Source organism: Zea mays, chromosome 6 (genome assembly GCF_902167145.1).
Source record: "Zea mays cultivar B73 chromosome 6, Zm-B73-REFERENCE-NAM-5.0, whole genome shotgun sequence".
Classification (NCBI taxonomy): Eukaryota; Viridiplantae; Streptophyta; class Magnoliopsida; order Poales; family Poaceae; genus Zea; species Zea mays.
Genome location: NC_050101.1, coordinates 98,620,635 through 98,646,699, shown reverse-complemented (window position 1 = coordinate 98,646,699; position 26,065 = coordinate 98,620,635). Strand labels below are relative to the sequence as shown.

Genomic DNA, 26,065 nt, shown 5'->3' with positions numbered 1-26,065 from the left:
CGGCACGAAGCCCGCTGTATGGGCCCGGTCCGAGCCCGGTACGACACGGTTCTATGCGGGCTCGGGTCGGTCCGGCACGAATAAGCGGGCCGATCTCGGACAGGAAACTAGGCACGGTGGGCTAGCCTGACACGGCCCGTTTACCCATAAACCCGTTTTTTTATACTAAAACGTGCTTATCAGCCCGCTTAGCCCTCTTTTCGGCCCGCTTAGCCCGCTTTTTGGCCCAATTTTTTTGTGCTAAACTGTCCGGGCCGTTTAGGCCCGCTGTGGGCCGGGCTCGGCCAGAAAATTGAGTCCGCGGACTTATACGGCCCGACACGGTTTTCTAATCGTGTCTAGCGGGCCAAGCTTCACCGGGCTCGGGCCGGACCGGGCCGAGCGGCTCGTTTGGCCATCTCTGACGACACAAGACACGGCGACCCGACGTCACCGAACGCACAAGTGTCGCCGGCGACCGAGCCGCGGCCTGGTCTAGTACAGTAGTCCAGTCCACCACCTCTCCCGCGCCACGCCGCGCCGCCGACCCCGTCCGCGTCCCGCGGGTTCGGCATCTCGGCCCCACCTCCACAACCCGATCCCCCAGTCCTCGGCTCGCGCACCTCCGCACCGCACCGCGCACGCGCTTGCGCCTTTGGCTTCTTGCTCCAGCGACCCCGCCGTCCCCGTCGGGCACCAACCCAACCCAACGCTCTCCTCCTCGCTTCCCTTCCTTTCCCTCTGCCCACCAATTGATAGCTCACCTCACCTCACCTCACCTCACCTCCGCACCCGCTGTTTCGTGCACCGCACTTCACACCCCACCAACCTTCTCCCCCCCTGAAAAACTATCTACCCCACCCCAAACCACCCCTACCCGCCGACGAGCGCGATCGATTGATTCGTTTCGCGCCGGGCGGCGGCGGAGGGAGCCCACCAGATCCGGCTACCGCCGCGGCTACGATGAAGTCGCTGCTGCCGCGGAGCGAGCTGCGGCGCTCGTCGGCAGCGGCCGTGCGGTCGTCGGCCGGCGGCGCCGCGGGGGGAGACGGTGCTGTGGCCGACGGCGGCGGGGCTGGGCCGCGAGCGCCCGCCTCCTCCACCTTCTGGTTCCTGCTGCACGCGCTCTGCTGCCTCATCTCGCTCTTCCTCGGCTTCCGCTTCTCGCGGCTCCTCTTCTTCATGCTCTTCTCCACCACCGCGCTCTACCACTCCACATCCTCCTCCTCCTCGGCCGCGGTCCTGCGCGCCACCACCACGACGACCACAACCACCACCACTACCACCACCACGACCAACACCTTCACGCTCTCCTTCGCGGCCGCCAACACTCCCCCCTCCGGCCCGGCTAACCGCACGGCGCTGGAGGCGGCCGCGGAGGCCGACAAGGCGGCGGCGTCTGGGAACCCGCAGAGCCACGTCGTGGTCGGGAGGCACGGGATTCGGATCCGGCCGTGGCCGCACCCGGACCCCGTCGAGGTGATGCGGGCGCACGGGATCATGGAGCGCGTGCAGGAGGAGCAGCGCCGCTGGTACGGCGTCAAGGAGCCGAGGCAGGTGCTCGCCGTCACCCCGACCTACTCCCGCGCGTTCCAGGCGCTCCACCTCACCGGCCTCCTCCACTCGCTCCGCAACGTGCCGTACCCGCTCACCTGGATCGTCGTCGAGGCAGGCGGCACCACCAACGCCACCGCGTCAATGCTTGCGCGCTCTGGCCTCACTGTCGTTCACATCCCCTTCCCTGACCGCATGCCCACCGAGTGGGCCGACCGCCACGCTACTGAGAACCGGATGCGCCTCCACGCCCTACGGTATGTATGGTTTCCTACTACTTCCTCAGATAGCTTCTACTAGTATAGTAGTATCTAATGAAAAGAAGGTGGCTGATGAGATGAAGGACCGTTTTCCTTGCACAGCGTGATCCGTGAGAGGAAGATGGATGGTGTAGTTGTTTTCGCGGACGACAGCAATGTTCATAGCATGGAGCTGTTCGATGAGGTGCAGAAGGTCCAGTGGATGGGTGCTGTGTCCATTGGAATCCTTGCGCATACTGGAACTGCAGACCAACTTCGGCTCAGCGAGGAGGACAAGCAGAATATGCCTCTCCCAGTCCAGGGCCCTGCTTGCAACTCCTCAGGGCATCTGGCTGGATGGCACACGTTCAACTCATTGCCCTTCTCTGGGAAGACAGCCACCGTGGTCGGTGAGGCGGCCCCTGTTCTTCCCAGGGGTTTGGAGTGGGCTGGCTTTGTGTTGAACTCGAGAATGCTGTGGAAGGAGGCTGAAGGCAAGCCCGACTGGGTGAAGGATCTTGATGCTGTTGGCGAGAATGGAGAGGAGATTGAGAACCCACTTACTCTGTTGAATGATCCATCCTCTGTTGAGCCACTGGGGAACTGTGGGAAGAAGGTCCTACTGTGGTGGCTTCGTGTTGAAGCACGGGCGGATAGCAAGTTTCCTCAAGGGTGAGTATTTTTTACATCCCATTATTTGAGATTTTTATTACCCAGCTATGCTATTGGGAACATTACAATAGCATCCAAGATTCAAACATCTTGTTTCATGGAAACCACCCTTTTAACTTTGTTAAGTTAGTTTCGTGGGCCCAAAATCTCCAATGAATATTTGTGGCAACTGGGATATAAACCAACTGTCTAATAGCTACCCAACAACTGAAACTATGTCCCTGTTTGGCTGAGCTCCATCTTCAAGATCCGTGCGGACCATGCCAGGTTTGGATATTGTATGCAATAGTAGATTTCCTTAAATAACTAGTTTTAGTCTTTAAATAAAATGAAACGCCCCAACACTCCCGGTGTACACTAAATCTTAGCTGCACACGTTCCTGATAAACATGCCATTTGTTACATTTGAATCTTATATAGAATGTGATTGAATGATTGACTCAGATAAGTATGTCAACAACAACTGCTTTGCAGTAGTCCCTTAATTCGTCAGGTAAAATAGTTTATGTTGCCCTTCACTAAGCCAGTCCGGTCTGGTCATAGAGTTTCCATAATTGTCTAGGATGTGATAATACCGGCAAACACTGTGATTGAAAACTCTATAATGTACTTATCTAAGAAGCGCTTCTTATATAAGCTGCACACAGAGTAAAAGGACTGTGATTGAAAACTCTATCATCTACTTCCTCTTAAGATTTAATTGTAAATATAGGTTTATCTGGGAAGTGCTTCTTAGATAAGCTGCACAAATAGAGTAAAAGCACAGTCAAAATAAGCTGCTCTGATCCAGCTTCTGTTTTTAGTACAAATGAGAGTGGGTGGGAATAATCCAGTCCAGAATAATATGCAAAAAAGCATTTCGATTAGCTTTTGGTTTCAACCTATTTTGGCCATAGGCAGCTTATAAGCTGTACCAAACAGGCCCTAAGCCCATCTAGGTCTAAGTTAAAAAATTCAACTTTGATAACCAACAACTAAAATTTTATGTATGTTGACAACACAAGTAGATTCATTATGTAAAATTATTTTTACAACTTATAGTTTTTTTTCATTTGGTATAGATATTACATGTCATTTTTTTGTAAGAAGTTTGACTTATGACAAATCCCATATTCGTGATCGTAGTATGAATGCTTTGTGCTACTGAAGACACCATGTTTAATTTACTTTGTATAAGGAATTTGATTTTGATATATGGAGCTTAAATATAGTTGCTTTGCTTTACCTACACAATGCTCAAATTATATGTGTTTTTCTATTGTAAACTGATTTAGCCATGTAGCCTCTCCCAAATAGCTTTGACACTAAAAGGTTGGGGAACAAATAGTACATATATTTTCTGTTTGTATCTGTGTTCTAATTGGTTTAGAGTTCAAATCTGTTCGTATCCAAATGCTCAAATTCGATATATATGATGTCGATATCTATTCATATCTTGTCCGACACAACTGACAGTATTCAAATCTAAATTCAAGAATTTGATAACCATGTGTGATAGCACCTTGTTCCTGAGACCTTGAACAGCGAAAAGGTTTTGTAAGGAAAATGGTTAGTTTCACTGAAAGCAACAGAGTGCAAACATTGGGTTTCCTTAGGAAAACATTAGTTTCAGTGAAACCAACAGAGTGAAAGGATTGGGTTCCCTTAGCTAAGAAATTGGATCGTTTAGAGTGTAGTTAGCTGTTTACTCATCTCTCTCTCTCTCGTTTATTTCTTTTGCCCATTTAGCTTTCCTTTTCTTTCTTATCCACAACCGAATATTTTCTTTTGCAGGTGGGTAATTGAGCCACCTTTGGAAGTCGTCGTCCCCGCAAAGCGCACTCCATGGCCTGAAACCACCCCCGAGCTTCCATCCGAGTTATTGGATGACAAGCAAAAGCTGGAGGATAGGCACTTGTCAAGAGGCAACAAATCGTCTCAGCCCCGAGGCACCACGAAACGGAAGGGCGACCCTCAAGGGCAAGATAACTGATGGAGAACGCACTGGCATTGTAATGTATATCTCTTGCACCCTGCAAGAACACGGTAGGAAGCATATCGGGTTACTCTGGCGGTGGCGGTGTTTAATTTCTTTTTTTCTGATGTTTTTGCTCTTGTGGCGATGGTCCACGCTTGGGTGTGTTATCTGTAGAGTGCACATTTCTAAAGTAGCTGTACCTGTTGTGTTGTAATGTAACTGCATTGGGAACTAAAAAAATGGGGGCTGGATTCTGGAAGCCTATCTATGCTTGTGAAGGGAGGACTGAACTCTTGGGTGCTGCAGCACGGGCTGATGGCTGGTTGAGCATATGAATCTTTCTTTATTTATTTATTTTATTATTGTTGCTCAGGGCTGGAAGCCTATCTATTCCTTCTTTCTTTATTTATTTTATTCTTTCTTTATTTATTTATTTTATTATTGTTGCTCAGGGCTGGAAGCCTATCTATTCCTTCTTTCTTTATTTATTTTATTATTGTTGCTCAGGACTCTCAGACCAAATCCATGTGTGTTGAGTGAGAATTGAGATGGGCAGGGATTACTCCAAATTCCTTTGTTTTGGACGGGGACTTGGTTTATTTTCACCAACAATTCCAGCCCGCCTTGATTGCCTGCCTTAGAAATGACCGTGGTTGTACTGTTGGAGACTTGGTTTGTTTTACTGGCCCTGGCGTGAAACACAGACTGAGACCCTGTACAAGGAAATATAAAAAACTATAGGTTTTCTTGTGTGTTATCTCGTCGATTTCAAAACTAGACTGTGTAGCAAATAGCAGATCATAGCCTAACACACAATCACACATGTACGAGTTGGGCCCTAGAATTCTAGGGACTCTGTGCAGTTGGCCCATTTACGTTGGATCATGTAGGGGCCTAGCTGTAAGGCCGTTTTCAACAGAGGCCCAATATAAATGATAAAAAAAGTTCATATCCGTACCTTGGCCCAGGCCGTTTTCAACAGAGGCCCAATATAAATGATAAAAAAAGTTCATATCCGTACCTTGGCCCATCAATCATGTCGTGGAAAAGAAGTGTACTTTACTTTTAATAATGCATGCTCTGTCAAAATGTCCGGTTGGCTTTAATTCAAAACGGTTTTACTGTAAAATTCTAGAGTAGTTTGTCTCTGTATTACAATTGTCGAATAACTGACTTTAATCCGAAACGAACAACTGTATCTTTTTGTCTATATACTAATTCTAAGATATATTCGAGCAGATGCCACGACAGTTTCATAAATATTGTCTGCAAGGCACAAACCGTATAGATAACCACACAACAAATTGTCTACTCTGTTGCTGCAGTACATAAATATGTTTTTGGTTGTAAAGAAACTAGGCTACATCACGATTCACACCACGTGCTGACGACGTGAAGCATCACCAGATTTTCACGGCGGGGCACCGGGCACGGCCTCCAGCACCAGCCGCCACGGCGACGCAAACGTCAAGAGCTGCGTGCCCAAACGAGGGACAGGTCAGATGGGCGAGGAAAAGCGCCCTGTTTCTTGCCCGGAGCGCCATGATGGCCCCTCGTGGCCTTTTCGTCGCTCGTTATTTTTAATCCCTCGACAAGATGCTTTTCTGCACGTTTGCGCATTAACACACACACACACACACAGAGAGAGAGAGAGAGAGAGAGCTCGTAGAATGGCACGCACACGCTCCCTGTGTGCTGTGCTCCACAGTCGTCGCCGTCGTCTGGGCCCGCCGGCCGGCGGCGACCGGATCGCCACCGCGAGTACACGGTCTCGCCGCACGGCGCACAAGGTATGGGGGGCGTGGGAGTGCGCGGTGCCAGTCAGGGTCTCGCGTTCGCCATTAGTGGTGCCGTTTAGAATATGGCAAAGGATTATGCGTGCCCAACTTGTGGTGGACGTGTAGCTAGCCACGCGCGCCTTCTTCGTCACTCGTCACCGCGCGCTAAACGACCGGCTGGTGTAACCTTACCACGGCCACGTCGAGGGATCGTCGTCCAAATCCGAGTACAAAAGCAAAGCACCCATCATTAACTAGCGCCGCCTACGCATCGTAGGATAAGCACGCTGATGGTGATGCTAGTACGTACGTAGTAGTTCATCTTTTTTTTTAATTGACTCTGGTGGTGATTGCAGTGCAGACGACGGAGTGCCAGGGCGATAGTATAGCTCGAGCTCCCTAATATAATCCACACGCTTGCACTGGTCTCGAGAATGAGATAGTCTATTCACCAGTTTGTGTTATGCAGACTCATGCAGTAATCTAGAGACCGAGTGTGTCATCATCAAGGATTACCAAACCCTTATCGGTCAAAAAAAAAACCCGCTACCCACCGGTAACGGTCTAGCGCCAGTAAACTGATGCCGGTAAAATCGGCCGGTTTTGGCTAAACCAAATTTAAACAAATTCAAAACGGTTTTTCGTTGAAAAATTGTCGGTGAACAGCTCAATACCGCCGATAAACCGTCCATTAAACCGTTTTTTTGTTTTACATAAAAAATGAAAAAAGGTGACATGATTCACTTGTAATTTGCTTAAATTCACGTTGCATAGTAAATACTAGTTGATCCGTATAACTTATGTTCACCAAAATGACATACAACATACATACGCAACCACAAACTTCAATTCTCATGAAACAAACAATCATCAGATTTCATAGATACTCAAATACAAGTTCTTTTAGAGTTCTCCCACGACACATAGGTCGACATAATTCACAATACCCACGTATTCAGCTCGAGTCATACTACTCAGTCATATGGGAAGGATCCTGATACGTGCCCATTCTGTCTATGTGCGATATGTTCCTTCAATCAAGTACCACCCCTTCCTCTCTTCGTTTCTCTAAAGTACTTACACTCGAAACATGTGTCAACCTTCTCTTCGTGCTCTCAGATTAGGTCGAACATGTCTCATATAAATAAGAACAATACATAATATCATGTAACGAGAGTAGAATAAAAAACATATTACTTGTAACAAATGACATATTAACATGAAACAATAAAACATCGAAACATATTTTCATTCTTTCCTCTATGCCCGAGATGCTCCTTCAACCAGATATCACCCCTCCGCGCGCTCTTTGTTCCTTTACAATACTTACACTTAAAACCTGCACCAACCTTCTCTTCGCACTGACAGACTAAATCCAACATGTGTCCTACAAATGTGACAAAAATAATGCAAGTATGCAACACATTAGTAGCAAATAATATTACCAGCTACATATATAACTAAATATTAACGTATATGTATGACTAAACATTAACAATACTAACGTATATAACTCACTACACCAAAAACATACACTTCCTACGGTTTTTTAACTTCCTACAGCTTTTATAACAAACCGTAGGAAATAAATAACTTCCGAGAGGCAACTAGTAGCTCTAGGAAATAAACATAACTTCCTACGGTATTTTATAAAAGCTGTAGGAAGTTAACTTTCACACGCTGATCCATGTGTGTGGTCAAGCGAGCCGCTAACTTCCTACGGCCGACTCTAGGAAGTTACCATGGGCAGCTAACTTCCTACGACCTCCTCTAGGAAGTTAGCTTTCAGTTGCTGATCTACGGATGCGGTAAAACGAGCCGCTAACTTCTTACGACCGCCTCTAGGAAGTTAGCTTTCATCTTTTGACCAGTCAAACGAAAAGCTAACTTTCTACGGCCGCCTCTAGGAAGTTCGCTGCCCATGCTAACTTCCTACGGCCTCCTCTAGGAAGTTAGCTTTCAGCTTTTGACCAGTCAAACAAAAAGGTAACTTCCTACGGCCTGCTCTAGGAAGTTAATTAACTTCCTAGAATACATGTACAATCTCTAGGAAGTTACGTAACTTCCTACAGCTTTACTCTAGGAAGTTATATTTTTTATCTTAACCCGCAAATCAACCTTATCTTCTCTCACTTTCCTTTCTCTCCCGTTTCTTCCACCTACCATAGAGCGTGCCCAAGGCTCCATCCGCCGGAGCGCGCGCCCCCGGCCTAGCCCGCCGCGCCCGCCGGAGCTCCCGCCCCCGACCGCGCCCGCCCTCGGCCCCGGCCGCCGCGCCCACCGGAGCGTGCGCCCCCGGCCCCGCCCGCCACGCCCGCCGGAGCGCCCACCCTCGGCCCCGCCCGCCGCGCCCCTAACATCACAAAAGACATAATTTCTGCTAGAAATAATCATGTTGGTATTATTTTTGCTCCCACCTATGGTTTATTTTGCCCAAGTCTATTTAATCTGCTTATTGTCATCACGAATATTTATGTGCTGAGTCTGTGTACTGGCTTTGAGCATCTGGCAATTTGCGGTCTCTAGGCAACTTCCATGTGACTTTACTTGCTTGTATTTAGGAGGATCGCCCAACAAGGTCAGAGCCAACACTACCTTTTAGTACTAGTTGTGACCAAAGTAACCGTGCTTTTATCTTCCTTTATTTTTGTTTTTTGTCCAACCCTTTACAACAATATTTTAGTAGTTGTAAACAATAATTTTGCAGTGCTCGTCTCTTAGGTGTAACCGTTGTCAATCAACTGTTTCCCAGCTGACTAGTCAATAATTTGTCTAATTCCCTCGACTTCATACCAGGCCGAACAATAACCCAACTGTTCTTCAATTTGGCAGCCTGTTGTATCCTGTTTGTCTTGTTTTGTTCCTTGGATAGATTATCGGTCTAGTGTTCTGAATTCTTCATTGCTTTGCCATTGGAACGCAGAATTAATTCATCTAGTTGAGTCCCATGCATGTGTCTGGTTGCTACAATCGGAAATGCATAGGCCCTCAAAGTCCAATAACAAACGTGTAGTGGGCTGGTAATGATGTTTTTTTCATTGATCCCGAATTCTCGTCAAATAGTGAAAATCAGCTTAATTATGAGGCAGGAGATTGCTTACTGTATTCTAGGGATCACTGTCTTGCGTTCTGAATCTTGTGTGTGCTACACACAGCAGGCTCTGGGTCAACTTTTGACCTAGATTAATACCAACATAATTTCCAATATATCCCCTAACATCTATTTCCTTATCTTTCAGGTATGCCATCACAAAAGCTTTTGTTATAGCTTTTGTGATGACTTTCTTCTCAGTGTTTGACGTTCCTGTCTTCTGGCCTATACTCCTCTGCTACTGGATTGTTCTCTTTGTCCTTACAATGAAGCGCCAGATTATACATATGATCAAATACAAATATGTGCCTTTCAGTATCGGGAAGCAGGTCAGTACCTACCACTAAACTCATTGTTTTTTGTTTATTCACTGAATTGTCATGCGTTTGACGCCAACTGCTGTGGGTATCATGGGAGTTGATTGTCTAAGTAACACTCGGACCAAAGTTATGAAGTTGTCTTGTCAATCCTAGTCGTCATGGGACAGACTACGTAACTGCTGTGGGTATCAATTGTTTGAATATTAATTATGAGCATTAAATATAAATTTAATTAGGTTTAATAGATCCATCTCATCTTTTAGTCTTCATATGTATAATTAGTATTATAATTAATTTATATTTAATACCCAAAATTATCATCCAAGTATTCGATGTGACAGAGACTAAATTTTAGTTGGGTGAAACCAAACAACCCTATATATATCAGAACTATTATACTAGATGTTCTAGAGTACAAATCAAGAATGAAGATAACTCTAGGGTGGTGGTTTCATGTAGGTTGCAAATTGGGCTGAAAAACATGAACCTGAGTGAAGCCATCCTAGATGCAACCCGTGTATCAGCTGCCCAGAAATTCCATTCTCCTGATTGTGTGACTAATCGTTATTAGTTGATGACTAATCGGATGACCATAAAACTAATTCCATTCTCCTTCTGTTTGTCTGAATAATCGTGATTAGTTGATGACTAATTGGATGACTAGACAACTAATAGGCCTAATTGAGTCGTATTCCCTATTTGGGTCCAGGATGCCAACTAGGACAACTATTCACAATTAATCAGATGACCTAATAACACTGTCATAGACACTATTTTTCTCTTCCAGTTTATTAACGTTTGCTTTTATTAAACGCCATTAGATGTGGTCCATGGATCAATTTTACCCGTATTTTGTGACGTTAAAGAAATGCTTGTGTAGTTGACACATAATATTATGTATTTTCTGAAGTGCCTATTGTTTCATTTCTCATGATTTTCCCCAATTGTGATGCCAGAAATATGGTGGGAAGAAGAGTGTCGTGAGCACCAGTTCCTCAAAAGACTGATTTCGAACCTGCCCCAGTAGGAACTTGCCAGGGGAACAAGATACGGTGGATGATAATGTTTGATGTGCTCAATACCAAGTGTAATACTTCATTCATATCTAGGAGGTAGACGGATTTTCGCTCCTGTTTCTGACTCTGGGCTCACTGTTTAATTCCATGTTGTGCTTAGGTTGCTTCCTCCTATGCTTGTATAACGAGTTTGCGTCTCGAATAAATTATTTCGTTTTAGTTACTACGTATCTGGGCCCTAAAACAATAAGCTCTATGCTCTCAGCAAGTTTGGTATGAGATATTGTCTCTTATTAGTATTGGATGAGATGTGTCTTATTATGATTATGGATAAGACTTTTGTGATGTAATTGATGAAACTATGGATTTAAATATTGTTATGTGATTGTGTGAGAGATGTTTTATGTGAAAATATATTGTGCTATATAGCTGTTGATATATTTGTTATGTTGTGTAATGTGGTGTAAAATAAAAACAAACAACATTTGTAATGCTGGTCAAATTAACTTCCTAGAGGCCAATTGGGTCGTAGGAAGTTAGCTAGGGGCTATAGTTAGTCGTAGGAAGTTAGCCAGCTAACTTCCTAGGGGTACAGTCAGCCGTAGGAAGTTAATCAGCTCACGGCGCTGACGGCGTGAAGCTACTACCTTCCGAGAACCTAGTAACTTCCGAGAGGCTTCTTTGGCTGTAGGAAGTTAGCTAACTTCCTAGAGGGCTCTAGGAAGTTAAGCTAACTTCCGACAAAAAATTTCCGAGAGCCAAACTTCCGACGGGATGGCTTAACTTCCGAGAGTTCAGCTAACTTCCTAGAGTTTAGGTCTAACTTTCTAGGGTTTAGGCTCTAGGAAGTTCACTATTTTGGTGTAGTGACTACACATTAACAACATTAATATATAACTAGATATTAACAAGACGTCATCACATAAAAAAAATATGAAACCCTAAAACCAAAAAACCAAATTTAGAGACTAAAATTACTAGTAGCGGGTCCATACGTTTTCCTATTTTTTAATCGACTAAACTAAATTAAATTTAGATATCATGTATATCAGATTACTCACTAGAACATGTAGTATTTTAATGTCCGACAGTTTAGGCCTTATTTTCGACGACTTTGGCTATCGGAAATTTTATATTTCAGTGTTGTGTTGCATTCCAATCCTAAGAGCACGATTTCAGATTTTGGAAATCACTTTTATTCTCTAGCTTCATCATACCAAGGTTAGCAACTGCTGCTTGTATTGCTTGCAGACGTGACATCGCCTCAATCTCCAGTGCAACTTCAACAGCATCCATTTGGTCTGTAACAGCAAAACCCAAATCAACGTCTCCGCATGCATGCATGCATGCGGGCAGCCCTCTGTTTAAGACGTGCGTCAAGGTCCTCAAGGATATATAAGATGGTGGGTCCGGTTCGTTCGTTCGTTCTCGTTGCCTGGCGCGGCTATAAAATGGCAGCTGCGGAGCTGCCATCTTTGCACGAAGACACACACACACAGCAGCTGAGCAGCAGCAACACGCTCCCATCATCTCTCGCCATGCGCCCAACACGCTCCCCTGTGCCGGCTACGGCGCTGCTCCTGCTTGCCGTGGCACTGGCACTGGCCGCCACGGCGGCGGCCCGCCACTTCTACACCACCACCACCACCACCCGCGTCCCGGCGCCAGCGGAGCGGGCGGACGAGGAGGTAAGGCGCATGTACGAGGCGTGGAAGTCGAAGCACGGGCGCGGCGGCAGCAGCAACGACGACTGCGACATGGCGCCCGGCGATGATGAGCAGGAGGAGGACCGCCGGCTGCGGCTGGAGGTGTTCCGCGACAACCTTCGGTACATCGACAAGCACAACGCGGAGGCGGACGCTGGGCTCCACACCTTCCGCCTCGGCCTCACCCCCTTCGCCGACCTCACCCTGGACGAGTACCGCGGCCGCGTCCTCGGATTCCGCGCCCGCGCCCGCCGCAGCGGCGCCCGCTACGGCCACGGCCACGGCTACCGCGCCCGTCCCCGCGGCGGCGACCTCCTCCCCGACGCCATCGACTGGCGCCAGCTTGGCGCCGTCACCGAGGTCAAGGACCAGCAACAGTGCGGTCCGTAGCATATATACTCCGACCCATAGCGCGCCGTACTCTTACATATGTGTGCGTGCTCTCCGGCGAGAAGCTTGTTGCGGCTACTTATCTGATGACGATCTCTGTGGGGGGCATGCAATGCATGCATGCTTGCAGGTGGGTGCTGGGCGTTCTCGGCGGTGGCGGCCATCGAGGGGATCAACGCGATCGCGACGGGTAACCTGGTGTCGCTGTCGGAGCAGGAGATCATCGACTGCGACGCCCAGGACAGCGGCTGCGACGGCGGGCAGATGGAGAACGCGTTCCGGTTCGTCATCGGCAACGGCGGGATCGACACCGAGGCCGACTACCCCTTCATCGGAACCGACGGCACTTGTGACGCCAGCAAGGTCGGTATGGGTGCTGGCGTGCTGCTGCTTTTGCTTCGTCGATCGATGGATGGATGATGCGGTAGTACTGCTGCTAATATAACGGAGAGATCGATATGACTGTGTGTGTACGTGTTCAATTCAATGCAGGAGAACAACGAGAAGGTCGCCACCATAGATGGGTTGGTGGAGGTGGCGAGCAACAACGAGACGGCGCTGCAGGAGGCGGTGGCGATCCAGCCCGTCAGTGTCGCCATCGACGCAAGCGGGCGTGCGTTCCAGCACTACAGTTCGGTAAGCTAGCTAGCTAGCTAAGCATGCATGAGAATGAGATCCATCAGACGACGACGACGACGACCGTCACAGATTTAGGAAGAACTAGCTAGCTAGGTTCTGTGCGTGTCTGTCTGTGTGATGAACTGTTGTAGTATGCACTATAATGCAGGGCATCTTCAACGGGCCATGCGGGACGAGCCTGGACCACGGCGTCACGGCGGTGGGCTACGGCAGCGAGAGCGGCAAGGACTACTGGATCGTGAAGAACTCGTGGAGCGCCAGCTGGGGCGAGGCCGGCTACATCCGCATGAGGCGCAACGTGCCCCGGCCCACGGGCAAGTGCGGCATCGCCATGGACGCGTCCTACCCTGTGAAGGACACCTACCACGACCCCGGCACCGGCACCGGCACCGCCACGGCTACGGCAGCTGCCATGGATGTGATCAAGATGGTTCTTGCTTAGGAGGGAGCGAGCGGAGCAGGCAGCAGAGAGCCGATGGTCTTGTCGTGTTGAACTTTACATATGGTAGCTAGGTACCACTGGGGATAATTAAGTTAATCCGTTATGGTGTGGCAAGTTAATTAATATGTGCGTATCTCTTTTGATGAGTGCCATATATGATGTAATGAAGTTACATAAACTCAAATAAAGTCGTAATCGTAATGGTAAAGTTTGTTTGTTGGTTTGTCAGGCGGGGGAGTATGGGAGTGCAGGGACAGAGATGTTGTGCGGGCGTACTGAGCGCGTATGGAGCTAGAGCGAGGCAATGGAGATGACTGATGAGGACATAGAGAAAGCCGACACACTTACGGCCTCGTCTCCGGCGCTGTGTTTTTTTTTTTGGAGCCAACAATTATGGTTAGTTTGGTGCGAACCTGGATTTGGAATAAAAAATTATGATTTATATCTCTATTTGGCATGTGTTCTATTAACTTAGTTTAGTGCGGATATAGGTTTAGAGCCAACAATTATTCGTTTGAATCTCATTTAGCTTTTTACCGATTAAATGTCTAAATATGGATCCAGATCAGAGGGACAACGGCTTTGTTAAAAAGCACAAGGTTTTTTTTATACTCCACTATTCCAATTTATAATTTGTTTGACCTTTTTCTCTAAGTTTTACTGTCTTGTCTTATTCAAAAATTTTCATAATTATTATTAATTTTTACTCCGATATTGTTTAGCATATAGTATACTTTAAGTATGGTTTTCAATTTTCTATTTTTCACAAAAAAATTGAATAAGATAAGCCAACCAAATTTGACAAAAAATCAAAAGAATTATAATTTAAGATTGAGAAAGTATAAAAAATTAAGATGGTGGAGTGGAACCGTAGAATAACTGATGTTTTAATATGGTAAAGATATAAATATATCAGATAAATAATAAATGAAAAATTGTAAGGACGCACTTTAAAATATGTAGCCATAGTTGTCAAACGTCACTAAACAATAACTTAGGATTAATTTAGTAGACGAAAAAATGAAGAAGATTAATAGAATAAATTTTCTTACTATTTAAAATTGAATAGGGAGAGCGAACGAGCGTCGTGGCTTCACGTGGCGTGGGTTGGACTTGGATGTGGACTACCACGTGCAGCCAAAGAAGTACTGGAGCTTCCAACAGTCTAAGCAGCTATGTGGGTCCATTTGGCATGCTGGGATATTTATCACCTCCGGAAAGGCGGAAACCAACCCAATCCTGCCGAGGCGAGGCGAGCCCTGGGTCAAACTAACTTCAGAGACCGGCTGCTGGTTCTCCACCAAACTAACCAACCATGCGTCCGTCGTCGCGTTACCCGCCGCAACCCGCGCTACTCGCTCTCGCTCTCGCCCTCGCCCTCGCGGCGGCGGCCCCGGAGCTGAGACCCCTCGCCGCCGCCGTCACCGTCACGCCGCCGCCGGAGCGGACGGACGAGGAGGTGCGGCGGCTGTACGAGGAGTGGAGGTCGGAGCACGACGCGGGGCCGAGGCGTGGCGCCACCGGCGGCAGCCTCGGCCCGGGCGAGGACGACGACGCGCGGCGGCTGGAGGTGTTCCGCTACAACCTCCGCTACATCGACGCGCACAACGCGGAGGCGGACGCGGGGCTCCACGGCTTCCGCCTCGGCCTCACCCGCTTCGCCGACCTCACCCTGGAGGAGTACCGCGCCCGCCTCCTCCTTGGCTCCCGCGGCCGCAACGGCACCGCGGTGGGCGTCGTCGGGAGCCGCCGCTACCTGCCCCTAGCCGGGGAGCAGCTCCCCGACGCCGTGGACTGGCGCGAGCGCGGCGCCGTCGCCGAGGTCAAGGACCAGGGCCAATGCGGTCCGTACGTTGTTCCATGCTCTGCTCTTCTGCTTTTTTTCTCCCCCTGCAAGCAGATCTCAAACTTTGGAACAGTCTCTCGAAGTGCATAGTTTGAAGAAAAAAAAAAGTAGCACAAGAAGAATGGATCGGTGGAACTGATTCTAGTTTCACAAGGCTGCATACCAGAGTGGACGTTTTTTTCTCTAAAAGCTTTAGGGCGGGCCAAATCTAGAGAGAAATCTCAAATCTGCATGTTCTTCTGTGAAATTCAGGGCTTAGTTATCTCATGGTTTGGTGGCGTGAGAGGTGCAGGTGCGTGCTGGGCGTTCTCGGCGGTGGCAGCGGTGGAAGGGATCAACAAGATCGTGACAGGCAGCCTCATCTCGCTGTCGGAGCAGGAGCTTATCGACTGCGATAAGTTCCAGGACCAGGGCTGCGATGGCGGCTTAATGGACAATGCTTTCGTGTTCATGATCAAGAACGGCGGGATCGACACCGAGGCCGACTACCCGTTCACTGGCCACGACGGGACGTGCGATCTCAAACTGGTCAGTGTCGATCTGTCATAGGTTTGCGTACTTAACTGTGCTCTGCCCGTTTCTGTGATGGTGTGACGGAGGTTTGCGCTTTGTCTATTTCAGAAAAATACAAGGGTTGTATCCATAGATTCGTTCGAGCGTGTGCCCATCAACTACGAGAGAGCGCTGCAGAAGGCCGTGGCGCACCAGCCTGTTAGTGCCAGCATTGAAGCATCTCGGCGCGCGTTCCAGCTCTACAGTTCTGTAAGTTGCTGTTTAATCGATCCAAGTATGACCGGTGTATATGCTCAACAACATCTATATGCTCGATTGAAACTTGCTGGGTTTTTGAAATTGGGAGCATGTGGATAGATGAAGGACTGGAATCACTATGATTTGCCTATTTGGTGGTAACCAATGCTACATTTCTTTGTAACACTGTTTTTGATATCCGTGCTGCTCTGTCTGTCTTTGACCGAGATATGTCGCCAATAATGGAGAATGCAGAAAATCTTCTTTTGCCGCGGAAGTTCAGCCCAAAGGGCTATATTTCCTTCTAATAGTGCTTTTCATTGAGCTCATTTACCCAATTTTTACTCTAGAACAGTCTTGAGTTCAAATACTTGTCCATTATTGATACACTAGTTTTCATGGCTGTGGCTGCCGGTTGCTCTAGTCAAACCTACCTTGTCATTTGTGTTAGTTGAACTCGAGCATCAGGCCATCGGCATCCTGATCTTGCCCCCTTTGAATATTACATCACAAAACGTGTTGCCTCTGCAATGCTCCTTTCAATGTCTATCCAACCCTTCAATATTTAATTTGGATGATTGAGTGGGACCATCATGGCCATGACCACCTTTTTTTTTCAAATGCGTAAACATTACTAAACAGTACCGAGTTCCGTGTCTCGATGGAACTAAATGATATCGGGATCTCCATGTTCTTTATAGCCCACACATACGTGTACCTTGTGGATAATTTTACTTTATAATGTCTAGTTGCATTCTTGCAGAGCTGGTGGTTGAACACTTGTAAAAAAACATTTTTCTGTGTTTTATTAAGAGGGAGCAGGAAATTGTTTACATCATCGGTAGCCTGCCGTGCTGCGGCCACCGATCCGTGAACATTTAGTGTAGTGTTTGACTTGTGACAACACGTATAACTGGTCATCTGTTGCTTGTCTGAGAAATTGATACTAGCAGAAGTGTTCTTTGTTCAGAATCTTCAGATCCAGTGAGAGAGCAGCTGTTTGTTCCGAGCTGTTAAAACGAACCATTGCACAAGGATTTTTTTTCTCTGGTTTGTGATTTCCGATCACACGCAGGGCATCTTCGACGGGAGATGCGGGACGTACCTGGACCACGGTGTGACGGTGGTGGGGTACGGCAGCGAGGGCGGCAAGGACTACTGGATCGTGAAGAACTCGTGGGGCACCCAGTGGGGCGAGGCCGGGTACGTCCGGATGGCGCGCAACGTCAGGGTGAGGGCCGGCAAGTGCGGCATCGCCATGGAGCCGCTGTACCCGGTGAAGGAGGGCCCGAACCCGCCGCCGGGCCCGACGCCGCCGTCGCCCGTGAAGCCGCCTAACGTGTGCAACGCGGAGTACTCGTGCCCGGAGGCCACCACCTGCTGCTGCGTCTCCGAGTACCGCGGCAAATGCCTCGCATACGGCTGCTGCGAGCTGGAGAACGCCACCTGCTGCGAGGACCACTCGTCCTGCTGCCCGCACGACTACCCCGTCTGCAGCGTCCGGGACGGGACCTGCCGTAAGGTAAAATCTGATGCCTCGGACCGACTGCCGGGCCTCTTTGTTTCAGCGTTTTTGCTGATTCTGAGTATCAGAAACTGCCGCGGACGGCTAAACATCCAGCTTTTTAGCTTGTTTCTATGACAATCGTAAAATCATTTAAAGTCAACTTAAAAACACAATCGATCAAGTCGTCATGATAAAAGAAATTTGTCACTTCTTAGATTCCAAAGCCGATGAATCTTTTATCTTTCTTTGTATGTAATCCCTATGATACTTATATTTTTCTCAAAGCCAGATTCTCTCTACAGCCATAGTATTTGACTCTCCACAGCCAAGCCATAGTATTTGACTCTCCACAGCCAGAGTATTAGAAAGGATCGTTAGAGAAAAGCTAAACCAAACAGACCCATCGTTTCTTGCCCAGATTCTGCGCCCACGGAACTGTGTGTTTCATGTATAGATAGGTATTCTTAGGGCATGTATAAACTAGATACTACGTTGTGGTTCTTTAAGCACTAGATACACCTAAGGAACCTCTTCATACAACCTAATCAAGGTTTAAAATAGCGGGTTATGCAAAATAGCGGCGTCATTTTTTTAGGCTACATGGCTATTGCCCGGCTATAGCGCAGCTATAGCAAATAGCGGATTTATAAAAAATATTAAAAATATGCATGATTTATACAAAAAATATATGTAAGTCAAGATATTTAACTAAGACCAATATGTTTCCAAGGCTCTAGGAGACTAGAGCCAGTACACAATACATGATTCCTGGAATTCAAGTGTTTGGCACTTCAATAACATAGTTAGCCACTAACTAGGTTGCTGCACAACATGATAATTAATTGGTTTACTTAGTTCTAAATACTATAGTAGTAAAGAATTTACCAACTCGCTAACATGGTAGCAACACAATACCATGATTTAGTACATACCAAAAAACTTACTAGTGCAATGTATTGATCAAGCATAGAGTCATCTGAATAAGAAGAATGAACACTTGAGGACTATTGATCCATGTCAATATCATGTGCCATGTCGATATCATGTGCGTCATTTTATTATGTGTAAAGCAAGTTTAGGTTATATGTATCAAGCAAGTTTAGATTTACCTTCATTACAATAATTAATATTATTGAGCTTCATCATCCTTCTTCATTACATTCATTAATTTTTTGGACCACCATGAAAAGTAGAAATAGCGTGGCTATTTAGCGCTAAAACTACGACATTTAGCAAAGCTAAATCGGGCTATAGCGGTTGTAGCTGAAATAGTGTTTAAAAGTGAAATATCGTAGCTTTAGGTCCTCTAAAATACTATAGCTGCCGCTATAGCCTGCTATTTTAAACCATAGACCTAATGTATCTAAGTCTTATATATTATTTACTAGAACCTCTCAAGATACAACTCATTTATGTGGGTTGTATAACTAAAACTGTATATAGACTTAGAAAACCGTGCTAAAGACGTTCCTTCACCGAAATGCTGTCTCTTTTTTTACACTTATCCCCTTAATATCACGTAAGATAGATATGAGACATTTATGTGATTTGTACATGTGCTTACACGTTCGGAAACTGTTCTGGCTGATATGCAGAGCGCCAACAGCCCGATGATGGTGAAGGCTCTGCAGCGCAAGCCGGCGATGTATACTGGCGGCGGCGGCGGCGGCGAGCAAAGCGGGAGGAGCAGCTGGTGAGGAGATTGAGACTGTGGTGGTGCGTGGCGTGTACTGTTCATCGTTCAGACAGATGACTTGCTGGCCATGCTGTGGGCTCAGGAACTGCTTCTTCACAGTGGCGATGTTCTGATCTGTAATGCACGAAGCACGATACTATTTGTTGTATATGTATGTATGTGTAACTACAGATAAGATTAGGAACGGTGTGAAAGAATAAAGAAACCGATGGAATAAGTGATTTGGGAACAATCTCAGAATCAATTTATGCAGCCCTTTAGGATAACTTCGGGAACAGTCTTGCACAAACAACAAGGTAATAATGCATTCACTCGTCGTGTTATGTAAAACATGTTCTCCAGAACAAAGCTCAGATTTGCAGTGAATATATTCCTGAATTCAAGTTCGAAACTAAAGCTTGCTGCTGAAGACATGGTCAAATTTCGCCAGATGCATGTGCGGTATCGTCTTCGGGAAATTGAAAGGTGACCATTTTCAAATTGTGGGTGTTTAATTAGCAAATGCCGTGTTCTGCTTTTTGCACCTTAAAACCAATGTATAAAGCTATTTTCAGCTGATCTTATTATTTTAAAATTTACTTTATAAACAGCACAATGTATAATACAAAACAACGAAAGAAACTTTAGTTGAGTTAGTTAGATGGTCTGAGTAACACTTCTCATTGTGAGTTTTAACTCCTCATGAGAGCTTCATGAGCGGATTTCATTTTACGGTGTATTTTATCTGTTTTTTTAATAATTAAGGAGGGTAAATTGTCCGATATTCAAGTTCTATGTCTTTGAGATCCAGTGATGAGTTCAGTGAGCAAATTAAACTGGACTTTACTCTATCTCAAATACGCCACTAAATACAATTAAGATATAGCGAGTAATAGTAGTAATTATGTTCAACTAGGGATGAAAACGGTCGGAAACGGTCGGTAAACACTAAAACCATTATCGTTTTCATATTTTTTATCAGAAACAAAATCGAAAACGATAACTCCGGAAACGGAAACGATATCGGTATTTCGGAAACATCGGAAACGAAAGTTCGGTGCGGAAAATACACCGGTAACGGTCGAAATCTAAAATACGATCGGTAAACATATCAAACTTCACAATACAACAAAGTTGACAAAAGATCACAAAGACCACAAATTCACAATTCATGATATAACAAGTTCACAAGGATCACAAATTTATAATATAAAAAGTTTACAAAGATCACAAGTTCACAATATAACAAGTTCACAGTATAACAAGTTCATAAATATCACAAGTTCACAGACTCAAAGTTCACAATTCACAATATCCACTCGATTTAGTTGACATGGTATGCTTACTCATGAAATATTTTTTCCTCACATAAAGAGTTTTTTCACAGCCTCATAAGAAAACCCTAAAATCTAGTGTGTGGAAAAGACAGAATGTCGGCTCTCCATCATTATATGTTACTAATACATAACATGTGCATAGAAAATAGTGGATTCGTTCGAGAGACCAAATCGTTAATCTCAACTGTCTTCCAACACCATCTATCCCAAAAAAAAATCTTAAAGCGTCCAAAAAATACAAAAATAAGTAATCCTTATCCAGAGACGTACAGGCGTTGCGAAAAAACCACATGCTGGAAAATTCCGAAAAAAATTCCGAGACACAATTCCGAAAAATTCCGAGACACAAATCCGGTAATTTCCGACAAAAACCGGTAACCGAAGGAAACGGTCGGTAAAACACCACGCCGATTCCGATAGAAAATTTCGAAAACCGATTCCGTTTTCGAAAAATACCGTTACCGGTGAATCCGATCGAAAAATTTCGAAATCGGTTTCCGGAATTCCGAAAAATTCCGAAACCGTTTTCATCCCTATGTTCAACTATATAGCTGTCTAACGAACCATAGAATTTCTAATGGCCACTGCACAACCAACTATAAAACTGCAAACAAAACATCACTCCTCGAAGCTAGTTGCCATCTTTTTTTTTGAGAGGCTACACTATCATGGCACAGCAACTGAGTAGGTACATAACGCTATTAAACAAAATACCTGGAGAAACTGCGGTATCCTTTAGAGTTAGAGACGACGCTGCCATGACAAAAAAAAAACAACAACACCCACACAAGCTCCCTTCGAGTGCCAAACTGAGACACAACTTGCAATTTTATCCTTTCTGTGTCAACCGCGAGGATAACTAACTCTTGTAGAACAACGCGGGCAGTGGCTCCAGCGGCCCAATGGATTGGCCCCATCCGAGCCATCAGCACGAAGATCGCAAGTCGGCCCTTTCCAGACTTTGCAGCACCATCGTTAGAACTTTATGGACAACCACCACCAAACGGGGCAGCAGCAAAATCAGGTTCAAGCGTCTGACAGGATTGCTGTGAAGAGTACAGATACAAGGCGAGAAAGACGAAACAAAGACAGATTGACAACACAGATAGCGCTGGTCCGCGGTCTATACACATCAAGGGTGCAGGTGTTGATGCTTCGTCAGGATTCTAGGTGCGTAGGAAGGAAGCCTCCATGGCCTGCAGGATGCTTGCGGTGTCAAACCTGAAGTTTCTGAAGCTGCAACCAGGGCGGTCGGCAGCGTGCTGCACGTCAGATCCTGCTTTAGCAACAGGATTCTCCACTGGGGTTGTGCCGCTCGACGAACCCTTCGCCCTCCACACAGTACCTGTCGGCCGCGGCATAATAACCAAATAAATGTCACGGCTTCGGGGAGAATGGGTGAAGGGGAGAAGAAAAAACCTCTAGCAGATGTCTCTGGTTTCTGATGCAGTGGTGGAGGATGTGTGGCAATCCAAGCCTTAAGACCCCTGCAAAGGGAACAGGTAAGAGACAAAACAATGAGTAAGTAACAAATTTACGCTTTGGAAAACTAGAAGATCGAGCCACATAACAAAACAAGCACGTTGTTGGTTTCCTTTCTTTTTTGAGATAATCTATAATAATGGCAATGACCCCATAACTGCTCCCCCCCCCCCAAAAAAAAAATATAGAATGTGGATCACAAGGTACTTACGTCAAAAATGGCGCAACCATGTACAGCTTCATTCCATTCACTGCACGAGATACTGCATCATCACTAGCTGGTAAGAGGTCATCAATTCTGTGCCATGAAATTTCCTAACAGATTTGCAGAGGAAGATATCTCAGTGGATCATTTTATACTTTTTTAGAAGAGAAAAGAAAACAACAGAAACAAAAAAATGTACAACGAAGGGCAATCGACCAAGGAGAGCAGCAATAAGCCTTGGAAAGTAAAGGTGCATCACTGCCAATAAAAGCGATGGGAACAAGATTCAGGAATCAGAACTATGCATACACTAATTTCCTTCTTGGTTTGAGGTGCAAACACAGTGTCTCTTTTAACCCCTGTTATGATGTAGAGCCGAACCCTTTGTTGTCCAATTGAAACTTCAATGTAATCATCCAGATTTAATAGTCTAGAAACATCACACCCAGTTTCCTCTAGAACCTGCATTGTTATTCAAGTAGGTGTTAGTTAGCAAAAAACTACTTATATGCTGAACAAAAGGAACTAACAAATATAAGCATTATAAGTGCTCCAGATCAGAAAATGGATGAAATGTTATCGACACAGTTCTTCAAGTAGCTTATGCAAAGTATTGGCCTCTACTCGATAAAATTATGTAAGAGGAAATGCCTTTAACAAACTAAATACTTCGATCAGGTTTTTTCCTTCATGTGGAAAAGAAATGTTAGACTGGTAGTTCACTTGTTATATTTAATACTGATATATATTGCTGATAGCATAAAGGACAAAGATTGCTCCTGCAGACCACAAGGATGCCCGCTGCGAATGAAATGTATACATGTTTAACCAAACAGACATTTGCCGTGAAGAAGAGATAGAAGTATTAGAAGATCTAGAGATATGAAAAATGCAATTTGTAAACTCTAACTAAGCAGGGACTATGATCATATAAAAGTAGCGAATGGTGTTGAATGGTATCAAAGAATATATACATAATATATTTCATCGCTGCAAGTACAATATGCTTCAAAGAAATTGTAGGGTGCACTCAGAAAGGAAAATAAACTGCAAGCATGAACATGATACAGGCAGAAGTTTACTTCTCTAACAGCACATGTGTGGTCTTCCTCATCTTTATTCCTCTTTCCACGAGGAAAGCTCCAGCTGGCCCCAGCCTTCCATCCTTTAACAAGCAAGCACTGCAGAGAAGGGGGGAAAAGATAATTGGTCTTGAAAAGAAACACAACCCCAAGCCCCACCCCACCCAAACAAAAATTGAGCTCAAAAGAGTCAAAAAAATCTAGAATTCATGTATGTGTCTAATTTTATTGCAGAACAACGTGTGAAATTATATGTGTAAGAAAATATATAGGAGATTTGCAGTGAAAACACCACATCCTAGTATCAGAAGTCACAGTTTTTCCTTCAGTAGATAGGACCAACTATAACTCAGAATAATGTATGCCTACTGATTTCAAATGTAAGGGAAATGATATTGTTCAACCTACAATCGACATGGAACTCTAAAATGCAATATGTTGGGGCAAAAAAATCAGTAAATTACCCTCTCATAAGTGTCGTCTAGGATGATGGCGCCGGACACAGGCACACGAAACTTGTAGTTGTTGAAGTCCTTGTAGATATCATCCAGGTGCGCGATGTAGGGCCGGAGAGCAGTGCAGCTCTTGAACACTGCACACACCATCGATCCAATACACCATATCAACGCAAGGGAACTGGAGTCGGTGACCAATCCAACCATAATCTCATATGCATCCATGCACAGGCGGGCTTACTGAGGGAAGTGAAGTCCTTGAAGGAGAGGGACTTGAGGTTGGGGTTGTGCTCAACGGAGTTGTCCTCATAGAACCAGTGCGCCTGCTCCAGCAGGAACAGGATCCGCTCGAACGACTCCAGCTCCTCCTTGGGCACATTCAGAAGGAACCGGCTGCAGAGGTGACTCAACTCAGATTTATTTAAGCAAATCCAATAAGAACTTGAGAGGGGTCTAGGGCTTAGGGGAATACCTGCAGAGATCGTCAAGCAGCTCTTGCGGCGGCAGCTGCCCCCTCGATGAAGACCGGTTCAGTCCCCCGCCACCCGCCATCGTCATCCACCGGCCAGCGCGCCTTCTAAGCGCCTGTTTGTTTGAGATAAGATTTTGGTTGTGAGCAGTTAGTTCGAAGTTCGTAGGCATCAAATAGCCAAATAGCTTGAGGTTAGAGTACGGGACGAGGGGTGGGAATACCTGATCTGGTGGGCGCTCTTCTCCGGCGCAGATATCGGCGAAGTTCTCGGCACCTTGCGTAGGGCGGCGGTAGCCCACCCAGTCGTCGCACGGAGAGGGGGAGGGGGAGAGAGAGCACGCACGCGGTGTGAAGGTGACGGATGCGGCGGCTGCTGTAGCCTAGGACCCGATCTGGGGAGAGGGAGGCTCGATCTGGAGTTCTGGACTGAGGACTGTCGGCGGTGCGAGGCGGCGGCGTACGGACGAAAGGGAAAGCGAGGAGGCAGACGGCTACTGCTGCATTGGGTTATTCCATTTGGAACCAAATTATGTATACGGAACAAAAAAAAATCGGTTGTTTTGGATCCTAACCGAATAGATTGAAGTTTCGAAAAAAAATAGCAAACCATCATAAGTTTAGAGTTTAGCAAAAGTACGTAGATGATCGGATAGATGATTAGAGTCCGGGATGAATTGATTATGGATTAGTTGTGTGCTTATATACTTAGGACATAGGAAGACTATATTGAGACATGCCTAAAATTATATTGGTTTATTGTGCTTCTAATACATTTCGGTTTTTTTCGTTAATTCGATTTTCTATGGTCTAGAACCGAAATTACCTTGGTTCTTTCGGTTTTCTAAAATATAGAACCAAAATTTCTAATGATTAATTCAGTTTTGGTTCTGGTTTAATTTGGTTCATTTCTTCGGTTTCGGTTTATTTTGTCCAGGCCTCGCTACAGCGCTAGAGAGACGAGGGAAGTGGTGGGTGGTTGATGAGAAATATGGTGTGCGATATAGACATATAGTACATCTAATCAAAATCCTAAACTTCGATCAATTAGCCAAGATTTTGACCGGATACGAAATCACGGGTGCACCCTAATTTATGTTTAACTTCTTCCATGAAACTTAATATCTATTTTACATTTAACAACTTTTATATGAAAATGTTAGACCTAGATTAGATGTTTTGGATAGTTTGATTGCAATCTTGCACCAATTAAGGGCCTGTTTGGCATGGCTCCAGAGCAAAACTCTAAGGAGGAGCTGGCCAGAGCATGCCAAACACCCTAACTCCAGAGTTGTAAACTCTATGGAGTTTTTGGAGCTGCAGTACAATTTTTTGGAGTACCTCTTTTGCTGCTCTGAAAACTCCAAAAAAGCAACCTAGTCATGGAGTTTTGAGTTATTTACCCGCCATTGCCACTGGTTATGAGAAACAATCTAAACTCTGGAGCAGAGCTGCTCCACCCAGAGTTTTAGAG

At 45.8% G+C, this 26,065-nt stretch overlaps 4 protein-coding genes and 1 long non-coding RNA gene across 5 annotated transcripts; 4 read left to right on the top strand and 1 right to left on the bottom strand.

The window, feature by feature from the left end:
• The first annotated feature begins 525 nt into the window (after nt 1-525).
• Nucleotides 526-4,773, top strand: LOC103629620 (probable beta-1,4-xylosyltransferase IRX14). The gene is made up of 3 exons (XM_008650703.4): nt 526-1,790; nt 1,896-2,444; nt 4,218-4,773. Exons 1-3 carry the CDS (start codon nt 943-945, stop codon nt 4,414-4,416), a joined length of 1,596 nt encoding a protein of 531 aa, XP_008648925.1. The 5' UTR covers nt 526-942; the 3' UTR covers nt 4,417-4,773.
• Nucleotides 4,774-9,385: 4,612 nt separating this feature from the next.
• On the top strand, nt 9,386-10,765 carry LOC103629619 (uncharacterized). Its single transcript, XR_554540.1, has 2 exons — nt 9,386-9,599; nt 10,547-10,765. It is a non-coding gene; the product is annotated as an uncharacterized lncRNA (long non-coding RNA).
• Nucleotides 10,766-12,104: 1,339 nt separating this feature from the next.
• Nucleotides 12,105-13,991, top strand: LOC542561 (maize insect resistance 1). The gene is made up of 4 exons (NM_001398259.1): nt 12,105-12,694; nt 12,833-13,065; nt 13,195-13,338; nt 13,490-13,991. The coding sequence occupies exons 1-4, from the start codon at nt 12,145-12,147 to the stop codon at nt 13,781-13,783; spliced, it is 1,221 nt and encodes a 406-aa protein (NP_001385188.1). The 5' UTR covers nt 12,105-12,144; the 3' UTR covers nt 13,784-13,991.
• Nucleotides 13,992-15,096: 1,105 nt separating this feature from the next.
• Nucleotides 15,097-19,805, top strand: LOC541654 (maize insect resistance 2). The gene is made up of 5 exons (NM_001111408.2): nt 15,097-15,627; nt 15,922-16,157; nt 16,251-16,391; nt 17,455-17,901; nt 19,482-19,805. The coding sequence occupies exons 1-5, from the start codon at nt 15,099-15,101 to the stop codon at nt 19,581-19,583; spliced, it is 1,455 nt and encodes a 484-aa protein (NP_001104878.2). The 5' UTR covers nt 15,097-15,098; the 3' UTR covers nt 19,584-19,805.
• Nucleotides 19,806-21,921: 2,116 nt separating this feature from the next.
• On the bottom strand, nt 21,922-25,089 carry LOC100283962 (mRNA decapping enzyme 2). Its single transcript, NM_001156860.2, has 9 exons — nt 24,816-25,089; nt 24,595-24,707; nt 24,364-24,515; nt 24,132-24,259; nt 23,668-23,766; nt 22,895-23,047; nt 22,592-22,695; nt 22,318-22,385; nt 21,922-22,243 (listed from the first exon to the last, which is right to left on the bottom strand). Exons 2-9 carry the CDS (start codon nt 24,678-24,680, stop codon nt 22,065-22,067), a joined length of 969 nt encoding a protein of 322 aa, NP_001150332.1. The 5' UTR covers nt 24,681-24,707; nt 24,816-25,089; the 3' UTR covers nt 21,922-22,064.
• Between the last annotated feature and the right edge of the window lie 976 nt (nt 25,090-26,065).